This window comes from Choloepus didactylus, chromosome 11 (genome assembly GCF_015220235.1).
Source record: "Choloepus didactylus isolate mChoDid1 chromosome 11, mChoDid1.pri, whole genome shotgun sequence".
In the NCBI taxonomy this organism is placed as follows: domain Eukaryota; kingdom Metazoa; phylum Chordata; class Mammalia; order Pilosa; family Megalonychidae; genus Choloepus; species Choloepus didactylus.
In genome coordinates, this window is record NC_051317.1 from 21,423,244 (window position 1) to 21,435,176 (window position 11,933).

General features: G+C 34.3%; 1 protein-coding gene across 1 annotated transcript; it reads left to right on the forward strand.

Annotated features, from left to right (window-relative positions):
• Positions 1-1,046: 1,046 nt before the first annotated feature.
• Positions 1,047-2,341, forward strand: LOC119506561 (E3 ubiquitin-protein ligase TRIM33-like). Its single transcript, XM_037799575.1, has 2 exons — positions 1,047-1,082; positions 1,197-2,341. Exons 1-2 carry the CDS (start codon positions 1,047-1,049, stop codon positions 1,818-1,820), a joined length of 660 nt encoding a protein of 219 aa, XP_037655503.1. The 3' UTR covers positions 1,821-2,341.
• Positions 2,342-11,933: the final 9,592 nt, after the last annotated feature.

Sequence of the window (11,933 nt, forward strand, 5' to 3'; positions counted from 1 at the left end):
TCCTGTTAACCCTGTTTCCTTACTCTTTCTCCTTATGGCAATGGGATGTTTATCCGACGAATGTCCCTCCTTTGTATATTGGAAGCATATAACTTGTTCTAAGTCCACAGATCCAAAGCTAAAGGAAAAGTTGCCTTAGGGCTGACCATGCCTATAATTGATTTTGATGGGATCTTGTACTTAACTTTTGGTTCTGAAATGATTTAAGTTTTTGTGATATTGTGATGGAATGAATGTATTTTGTACTTGGAATGATAATGTCATTTTGGGGTCCAGGGGGTGGAATGTGCCGGTTTGAATGTATTTTGTCCCCCAAATGCCATTATCTTTGATGTAGTCTTGTGGGACAGACTTTTGGTGCTGATTAGGTTGCTTGGAATGTGCCCCACCCAGCTCTGGGTGGTGACTCTGGTGGGATACTCCCATGGAGGCATGGCCCTGCCCATTCAGGGTGGGCCTTTATCTGGGGAGCCATATAAACATGCTGACTCAAAGAGACTGGACAGAGTGCAGCTGTGAGTGATGTTTTAAAGAGGAGCAAGCTTGCTAGAGTGGAATGTCCTGGGAGAAAGCCATTTTGAAACCAGAACTTTGGAGCAGACGCCAGCCATGTGCCTTCCCAGCTAACAGAGGTTTTCTGGACGCCATTCGCCATCCTCCAGTGAAGGTACCCGAATACTGATATGTTACCTTGGACACTTTATGGCCTTAAGACTGTAACTGTTTAGCCAAATAAACCTACCCTTTTTATAAAAGCCAATCCATCTCTGGTGTTTTGCATTCCGCAGCATTAGCAAACCAGAACACCAATGTTCCTAGAACATTACTGATAAGTCAAAATCTGCAAAAAATAAAAAATAAATAAAATAAAAAATAAATCCAATAATCTTTCAACTGGCAAATGGATAAGCAAAATACAGCACAGCCATTCAACAGAATGCTACTTGGCAATAAAAAGGAACAAACCACCAATACATGCAAAGACAAATGATGAATCTCAAAAACATTATGCTAAGTCAGAGAAGACAGAGCCAAAAGACTACAAAATGTATGATTCTATTTATATGACATTTCTAGAAAAGGCAAAACCCTAATGAAGACTGGTGTGCTGTCTGCCAAAATGGAGGGGATCTCTTGTGCTGTGAAAAATGTCCAAAGGTCTTTCATCTAACTTGTCATGTTCTGACACTTCTTAGCTTTCAAGTGGGGACTGGATATGCACATTTTGCAGAGATATTGGGAAACCAGAAGTTGAATATGACTGTGATAATTTGCAGCATAGTAAGAAGGGGAAAACTGCACAGGGTTTAAGCCCAGTGGACCAAAGGAAATGTGAACATCTTCTGCTTTACCTCTGTTGCCATGAATTAAGTATTGAATTTCAGGAGCCAGTTCCTGCTTCGATACCAAACTACTATAAAATTATAAAGAAACCAATGGATTTATCCACCGTGAAAAAGAAGCTTCAGAAAAAACATTCCCAACACTACCAAATCCCAGATGACTTTGTGGCTGATGTCCGTTTGATCTTCAAGAACTCTGAAAGGTTTAATGAAATGATGAAATTTGTTCAAGTTTATGCAGAAACACAAGAGATTAATTTGAAGGCTGATTCAGAAGTAGCTCAGGCAGGGAAAGCAGTTGCATTGTACTTTGAAGATAAACTCACAGAGATCTACTCAGACAGGACCTTCACACCTTTGCCAGAGTTTGAGCAGGAAGAGGATGATGGTGAGGTAACTGAGGACTCTGATGAAGACTTTATACAACCCCGCAGAAAACGCCTGAAGTCAGATGAGAGACCAGTACATATAAAGTAAAATGACATGGACTTAAATCAGTTCTTACAGAAAGAAAGAAAACAAAAAACTTTTATTTAAGTGTTGCTGGAATATCCTGCCTACAGTGGCGACCTCCTTAAAGAAGCTGATACCTTTTACACAGTGTTAGATTGAAATAATGGACAGAAAACACATTCTTGTCAGAAAAGGGGGAGAGAACTCTATTTGCAATTTTAAAAGTAACCTGAAAGAAAAAGTGAAATGATTTGAAGATTCTTGTTACTAAAGAGGGTGGAAGAGGATGGTTCTCTCATGGTTACCAGAGATGGGCAAATGTTAATGATCATGTGGTGAGATGGGCAAATGTTAATGATCATGTGGTATTGATCAGTGCAGGAAACTGAGTGTACAAGTCAATACACGAGGGTCATGTCGCTTGATAAATTGTCTCTTCAGACTAAAGCACACACACTTATTAAAACAAGTTTTATGCCTTTCCCTCCACTCACTTGCATAATAGGTTTTCTAGTTAAAATAAAAGTAGCTCAGATTCCACTTCAATGTCAATTCAGACATGCATTGCAATATGCTGTAATTTTTTTTTCCTTCTCATTTTGATGCTATTGGGCCTTAGTTTTTGTATTGTTTTAAATCACTCAATAGTAGTTTTATTTTCTGCTCGTACATAGGGTCTAAAAACCCAGACCATTAATCATCATTTAGTCAATTTTAACAGTCTACTGAAGAGGTTGTCAAGTAAAGATGAAATAAATACGGTAACTTTTCAGTAGTGGATCATGTACTTTTATAATAGTCATTTGCAGAAAATGCTTCACATAATTGCTCTTCCAAATCAAATTATTCCCTTGAAATGCAGAATGTTTATTTCAAAATTAATCTAGTTTTCTGTACATTTAAATTTGATTAAGAACATGACAACTGGCTCTTATCCAGTCTTCCTTCATATCAGTTTTCTGATAGACCACTATTGATAAACAGTAATCTGTCAACTACCAAATGTGTAAAATTTTCTGTATTTCACTTTGTCTTATTTGTAAATAGTGAACTAAAACTTCTGGCAGATCAGCAACATTTGCTGAGCCTGTTTTTTAAGCTAATGTGTATTCTTACTGATGTTCCTAGCAAGAAAGGATTTGTAATATATGCTGTCTATTTCTGATGTTCACATTCATATTTTGAGGTTCTATCTTATTTTAATAGAGAACAGACTTCTCAAAAAAAAAAAAAAATCTTCCAAAGCATCTTATTATTGGAATATCAAAATATTGAAATAAACCCGGTGGGGTTAGATTACTCATCTGTCCACCAAGTGGGACATTTGCATGGACTTGGGGGCTTAAAGGACTTAGAAGACCTGAAAGTAAATCCTGAAAATGAGCCAATCCCCACTTGAATGGTTACTGGAGTAAACCCACCTCTACTACCCTGATTGCAGCACCTGAGGCGTATAAATCAACTTGGCTCTGTTACATTTTTCTTCTCTTCATTTGTGATGCTCAGATCCAAGATGTGTGTTCTAGACTATGTACAGGCTTCTCTTTCATTGGATTAAAATTATAGTCCTGCTTTTGTATGGACACATTAGAATATAAAGTGACCAAAATAGACGAGCCATTACATATTTTTCAGACATCAGCAGATTTGTGGCAAATCATTTGCCTTTTTAAAAATCCCGCTTAAGCAATTCAGACAGACTACTCAGAAAAGAAAATTATTTACATACTGTCTAAGAGGTAAATATTTTTAGTGCGTATTGAATGAAATAAAGTGCTCTACAGAATCATTCTACAGATTCCTTGGGTTGTTTTCTTTTTTTAACAAGGGGTGAGGGTGAACAGGAATATGATTCAGGCCTTCTGATGGTATATTTAAATGGTGTTTATGATTATTATTGTTGGTTTATTTTATTTCAGGCCTACTTCAGTTCCTCTTTCAGTTTGTTATAAATTAAACTTCAAATAATATACCAAAAAAAAAAAATTAATGGACTTTTACAACCCCATATACCTGGATTATTGATTTTAAATGTACAATGAAGATCCCTATATAATTTTATCATAAAAGTGACCCTTGGATAGAAAAATGCTTCAATTTATTTTCTTTTACTTTTTATGTTTAAAGTTTCATTTGTTATCTGTGGATTCAATCCTTTCTTTTTCTTAAATGGTAGTTTTAAAAGATCTCAGTTTTTCATTTTTTTTGGTTGTCTTTTCACTTTCCTGATAATGTCCTTTGATGTAGAAATGTTTTCAATTTTGATGAGTTCCAATGTATCTATTTTATTTTTCTTTTGCTACTCATGCTTTTGTTGTAAAGTCTAAGAATCCATTGCCTAATGCAAGGTCTTAAATATTTCCCCATTATCTTCTGGGAAGGTTATGGACAGACCTATTGGGCATCTCCCAGCCCTTTCACACACTCCCTAACCTTTCCATTGTGTGCAGATGTTTCAATATGTTTCTATTTCACAGCCCTGGGTGGATGTTATGTCTAATCGAGTGTCCTGATCATACCTTAAACCCAGAAACTGAGAACAAGCAGTCTCAGCTGCTTATCTTAGAGGAAACTCTCAGTGGCAGAGTCCCCTCCCCCTGGGTTGTATAGGTACTCTGCCATCAGGCAGCAGGGATTTGTCTCCTCTGCCACACAAAGTGGAGTGTGGGGAGCTGCCATCCACTGTCCTTGGCCTGAACATTCGGCCCCCCTAGGAGGAAACCAGCCATGAAGGGGCCCCTTTCCCTGCTTTATTGGGCCCTTTGTGCTGTGCAAGTACAGGTATTCCTCATTTTTTTTGTGCTTTGCTTTATTGTGCTTTGCAGATATTGCATTTTTAACAAATTAAAGGTTTGTGGCAATCCGGCGTTGAGCAAATCTATTGGGGCCATTTTTCCAACAGCATGTCCTCAATTCATGTCTCTCTGTCACAATTTAATTAAGGTATAAACATTGTTTTTCTAGACATAATGCTATTACATACTTAGACTACTGTATAGGGTAAACATAACTTTTATGCTTACTGGTAAACCAAAGGATTTGTGTGATTCGCTTTATTGCAACATTCACTTTATTGCAGTGGTCTGGAACCAAGCCTGCAACATCTCCGAAGTATGCCTGTGATAAAGTGGTCATTTGCTGAAAGTTTCTGTTGTGCCTGAGGGTATGCTCCCATGTTGCACCATACAGCAACTTGCTCCACGTTATCTTCTAAGAGTTTTATGGATTTAACTCTTAGGTCATTGTTTCATTTTGAGTTAATTTCTGCATATGGTGTATAATTTTCATTTTTATAAACAAAAGGAAATATAGAAAACGTAGTTTCAGAGAACCATGGTGACTTCCATTTCAGGTGGGACTATTTCATAAACACTTTATATTACAAGAATTTTTCCCATGAAGCAGTGTGTAATTTTCTGATGTTGATTTCAAACAGCATATTAAAACAATCAATTTTAGAGACTGTTCTTATTTTAGGTTCACTTCTTTGATATCACCTATAGAAACTGGAACTAATTCTGAAATATATAGTACAAGAAAAGAAAACTAAAAACTATTCTCACATAAAAACATGTATTAAAAACTAATAGAGAAAAAAAACTAGTAGAAGTCAATAATGTACTAAACTATAAAAGAATTCAATCATATATTAAAATATAACAGTGATTTAATATTAGGAAATCTGTTAATATAACATATAATGTAAGTAGATTAAGGAAGAAAACTATGTGTTCACCTTGATAAATAGTGAAAAAAGCATGTGGCCAAATTCAACTGCATTCTTAATTTAAAAAATCTTAGTAAATTAGGAATAGAAGTATAAAAACATACATTAGAAAGTAAAAGTAGTTATACTAGAAATGCTAGAAGTAAATTAAATCAGAAACAATTTTAGGGAAAAGAAAAAAACAGCAGTGGGATGGAGAAATAACCTGCATACTCCCTTAATGTAATAAGCTATTCATCTGAGCTGAAGTAAGCTTTGCTTCAAAAGGCTCAGCAGTGGTGATATTTCTATTAAATTTAGAGACTAAAATAGCCCATTGTGTTAACATTCTTCTGGGAGTACTATTATAATTAGTCCAGAAAACAAAGTGAAACACACACACACACACACACACACACACACACACACACACAATTTATAATCAAAACAGATAAAATATATATTAATTGCTATAATAGATTGAGTTATGAGCTCTAGGGGGAAAAAAATGAAAACATGTTCTTATTCTTAATCCATTTTATGTGGGTGTGAACCCATAGCAAATAGGATCTTTGGAAGATGTTATTTATAGTTAAAGTGTGACCAACTAAATCAGGATGGTCTTAATGCTATTACTGGAGACCTTGTAAAGAGAAAGTCACAGGATGGAGCTGGAAGCTGGGAGTCAACAGAACCCAGAAGAGAAAGGGGAGGACTTCGCCTGGTAACTAGAAAGCCACGGGACCCAAGGATTGCCAGCCAGCCAGAATGCTCCCAACTTGGGAGAAGTAAGCCATTCTAATTTCTGAAATAGTAAACCAATTAATTCCTGTTATTTAACCCAACCCATTGTGTGTGGTATTTATCATAGCAGCTGGGAAACTAAGATGATTGCTGATTGCATGATTTTTTATTTTGGAAACCCAAGGGAACTACCTAAGAATCTATTAGCACTAATATATACATTAGTGTAGCTGGATTGAAAAAAAAAAAAAAAAACTTAAGAGAAATCAAATTTGTCTATATACTGTCACATATACAATATACTAATAAACAGTTAAAATGGAAATTAAAGACCTATGTACAATAGTAGAAACATTATAAAGTTATTAACAATAAGTTAAAATAAGTTTCTGAAACATTATGAAAAAATCTACATAAATTTTCTATGGAATGTAAAAGAAAATATGAAAATGGAGAAGAATTTTTGTTCTTCAATGGAAAGACAAAAAGAAAGATAACATTTCCTGAATTAATATATTCATATAAGTACATTCTAATTCAAATTTAATTTGGGGAAGGACATAGTGAATTTGATGACACAATTCTTAACATCATCTGGATACATCTATATTTAGAATAAAAGTAGTAAATTGGAAGCTTTCTCTCACAATTGTTAAAAAGTTTATAAACACATCATAAATAGAACAATATGATAAGAGCAACAGAGTATATGGATAATTTAATGCAAGATTAATAAAGGATCAGAAACAAAAGTAGTTACACATAATCACTTAGTTTATGAATCTTAAATTGGCATTTTAAATTAGTCAGGATCAAATGGTTTAATCAATAAATGGAAGTAGAATAATTGATTAGCAACACATACATACACACACAAATCCCTGAATCATGTTTTAAATGCAAATAAATTTCTGATTGATTAAATATTTATAATTTTTTCATTATATTTAATCTTTAATCCCTAGGAATTTATTCTTCTAATACCCAGTATCAATGAGAGTACTTAAACATACTGCTGATGGAGTGTGAATTCTTACAGTTTCTGAAAGCAATTTGACAATATGTGTCAAGTGTCTTAAAAACACTCATGTAACTAGCAGTTTCATGGTTAGAAATACATTTAAAAATACTTGATAACACTTACAAAGGTCTTTGTCATAATATGATGATGATAGCAAAAACTTGGAAAAACAAAGTCTTCAATTGGAAATTGGTTAAATAAATTAGGGAACTTTCAAATTGTTAATTCTTCTGTAGTCACTAAAACAATATATTTTACTGATTTGTATGGATGTTGAAAATGCCTATTATATGCTTTCAAAAAACTGAGGAAGTATATATACATAAGGCAAATAATTACTAGGGTCATGAAGTCTTACACATCTTTGTATCCCCTAATGTGCCTAAAATTCTTCTCAATGATGATTAAATATTGGTTATATTAATTCACTGAATGTACCATTATTTTTAAGGGATTCCTTTAAATACTAAACAGACAGAGACTAACAAACAAAAACTTATGGTTGCTGCCTATCAAAACACATCAAGAATTTTTAAAAAATAGATAAACTAAGTAAAGGATCAGTTTATTTGTTATGGGTCAGCAAATTGCACTAGGGACAGAGGGTTCATGCAGAGGTTTTTGTAGAAACCTGTATTTGAACTGCAATGTAAAGAAGACAGAAACTAATCAAATGAAGACTCTGTGAGTAACTGATTAGTTAGGAAGAGAGGAGGCTTAGAGACATGAAAAATCAAGCATGTTTTATTTATTTACTTATTTTTAGAAGTTGAATTATTGGATGAAATTTGGAGTAGACGGTTAAGGATGGTTAAGGTAGGAGAAACCAGTAGATCTAGAAGAGCTTCTGTGTTGCGCCAAGAAATTTAAATTTTTCCTTAAAAGTAGAGATTAAATCTGGAATGATAAAATGTTCAGATAGTACTGGAAAGTATATTGACAATTATTTCATGTCATAACAGTTCTCTCTAATATCTTTGACCATCTTTCATTTAATATACATGAAAATCAAAGTATATTACATACACATAAAGACAAAATTACAAAAACACATATTAACAAGTACAGAATAATAAAGTGAAATTGGAGATGATTCAAGGGTAGAAGTTCTACTGGGTGAGATAAGTTTGAAGACAAGTCTTGAAAAGAGCTATATATATGACTTCACTGTGATGACTGAATAGTGCTAATGGAAGAAAATACACAAAAGTTGGATAAAAGGAAATTAACCCATAAGTGTGGTCTTGACACAAGATAGAGAAAACTTACTGATGAGTAGTGAAAGGTTCTAGGACAATCATCTGCCCACAGAGGTGAGGGGAAACACACACAGATTAAAGATATAAATTTTAAAAAATCAAAACTTTAGCAAATGATAGAATAAAATGTAGATGTCCTTCTGACCTCTGAGTAGAGAAACATTTTTATGAAAGACACATAAAGTAGAAATTAAAAATGAATCACAAATGAGAATATCAAAATTAAATTTTTTATTGGAATAGATATGAAAACTAGACTAAGAGACAGTATGTACAACCTCTGTAAAAATTTTAATTAGCAGGATACATAGATCAATCTTTCATGTAAAAAGAAAAAGGCAAGCAAAATAATGGAAATATAAATGGACATAATTGGTTTAAAGAAGAAACCTGAATAGCCTAGACATATATATAACTTGAATGTCCCTAAAATCAGTGCAACAGAATTCCAAAAAATGAGACACCCTTTCATACTCATCTGACTAGAAATATAGAAAAAAAAAAAGACCATATCAACTGACAAAGAGGTAGGGAAGCAGACACTCCGTATAAATATGGTAGAAGTATAAATTGGCACAATTTCTTTAACGAGCAATTAACAATATACAATAAAGTTGACTGGATACATACCTTTTAACTCAGAAATATTGTTTTGCACATGTGAAGTAGATATGCATAAGTTTGTTCTCTGAATCATTATTTGTAATGAATGGGATGTGGGGGGTAGATAAAATAGAGTAAATTGAAAAAGTATAGTAATAATATAATATGATGGATCTTATGCTCCAGTTAAAATTGATGAACTAGATCTTGTAGAACTCAAAAGATGTTGAATAAAGAATCAAATTTGAGAAGAATGAATGCAAGTGGTTTGCAAACACATGATTTTTATTAATTCACAGCCATTTATTGATATTTAGTAAAATTTACAGACATTGCCTCTAGGGAAAAAGAGGAATGGGGAGGAAGAGAAAAGGGGCTTGGGAGATGAGCACAGGGATTTCAGCTTTAGTTGCTCTGAAAGTAAATGTGTCCAAATATAGCCTTTGCAGTTCATTTACTGAAGAGATGGATACAAGAATGTTTGTTATATTAGTCTTTGCAGATTTCTATTTTTTTAATTATTATTTTAAAAATATGGTTGGATTTATTTGGGAAAATGAGATATATTAAATAGAAAATATACTAAGAATTAAGTTAAAACTTCCTGTGGTTAATAATCAATCCATAATCATGGTATTAGAGTGACATAAAAATGGCATTTGAAACTGTGGTGGTAATTGTATATTAGAAAAAGCTAACATGATAGCTCAAGAAATAGATTTAAATGTTCAGCTTAACAAGGACACTGCAGGCAAATATGGTTCCTTTGTATGAATTACTAAACATATTTCCTCCATAGGGGTGAATGGCAAAAAGTCACAGCATCCTCCTGGATGTATGATAACTTGGCATGCCTTCCTCTGGTTGACACAAAACCAGGTGTTTTAGTTTCCTGGCTTCTAATGCAAATACCTTGCAATCGATTGGCTTAAACAATGGACATTCATTGGCAGGCAGTTTTGAGGCTAGGAAAATTCCAAAATCAAGGTGTCTTCAAGGCCATGCTTTCACCCAGAAGACAGTAGCACTCTGGGGTTGGATGCCACTGATACTTGGTCCTTGGCTTTTCTGTCACATGGCAGTGCACATAGCAGCCTCTCCTGGCTTCTTCCTTTTCCTCCGGGTTCCATTAGCTTTCAGCTTCTGGCTGCTCCTTCTGGAACACTCTATCTGTGGCCTTCCCTGTGAGTCCTTCAGTAATAGGATTAAGACCCACCCCGATTCTTCCGGGGCACACTTTAACTTCATCAAAAAGTCTCATTTACAAGACTGTACACCCACAGGAATAGAACAAGTCTAACAACCTATTTTTCTGGGGTTCATAGCTCCAAACCACCACACAAGACAAGAGATGCAACTTTACTAACTGGATTTCAGAGCTCATGATACCTCCAGCCAGGAGACTTTGTGCAGAGAACAAATTATACAACACAGTGCAAGTTGGTCTAAAATGGTTCAGTAGTAACAATCAATTAAATACAGAAGTTCATACTGTATTTATTTTAGTTGTATAATATTTTCATATATTCCTGACTACATTCCTTAGAGAACTTTCAACTAAAGACCCACCCTGGTAGACTATATATTTAACTTCATTATACACTGTCTTTTAACTGGAAAGCCAATCTCACAGGCCCAGTGATTCCCCTGATTTGTGTAGCACCAGCAAGTGCTTCATTTGTCCTTTTTGGTTTTACTCATGCTGCTTTGGAGATTTTTTGACACAAGAAAGAGCAACTTAATGTTATATTTTTGGCTTCTGCCTACCCTATATATCGTGTGAAATGCATTCTCTGATCTGTTGATAAGTTTGGAGTTCATATTCATAAGCAATCTAATTTTTAATAATTTTATTGTAGTTTCTGCCTAAGTCCTAGCAACAGAGTAGCCAAAGCCTATGCCAGAAAATTTGCCAAAATTTGCCTTGCTATTTGCATCCTCTGGAATGAACACAATCATACATCACACAATAACACACCCTCTGTGTATGAAGAAAGATCAAACAATACTTGAAATTAAAACACCTATAGCTTTTTGATAAGCTCTGTTTCCATATAGAGTAATCTTTAATAATTTTATTGTTTATGGCTCACTTGCTGAACTAAACAATGAAAATATTGCCTATAACCAGAGACATTTGTGTGTGTGTGTGTGTGTACATGCATATAATACACACACAATATCATTAGGACTTTCCTGTATTTGGAAACACAGTCAGCTACACTGTGTTTACTTGGACCATTAACCTGACTTTACCCTTTATCTGTAAGAAAATTTTGCTCTGAAGGGAGGATAAGTGCAGCCTTTCAGACACTAATCTACTCAATTATTTGAGCACTACTCTTGGAAAACCAAACCTTTATGTCACAAGAGCCCCATCTTTATTGCAGAAGAAAGTACTGGCAAGTGGGAATATGAGGCCCCAGGAGAGTAGCTTTTTCATCATATAGTTACCTTCCATAATGCTACTTTTGTAAAAGCCCTGATATGCCATTTATATTAATTAATGAGATTTTCCCTTTGGTTATTTGAACATTTTAAAAATGATCCAAGGCATTATCAAATTCTTTGTGTTTTTGTTATTCATTATCCATCAGTGATAAAATCTGCCTCAACAACCACTGATCAGTATTCAGCTGCAAGCTAGTAATTATCTTTTAAAATTGACATGGAAAGCAGAATCAAGTAATCACCGGGTCCCAAAACCCACAAGCTAGCACAATCAGAGGCTCCAGTTAGCCTGAATCTCTCTATAGCTTACAGTTTAAATATTAGATAGATAAGCATTATTCTCATAAAATTCA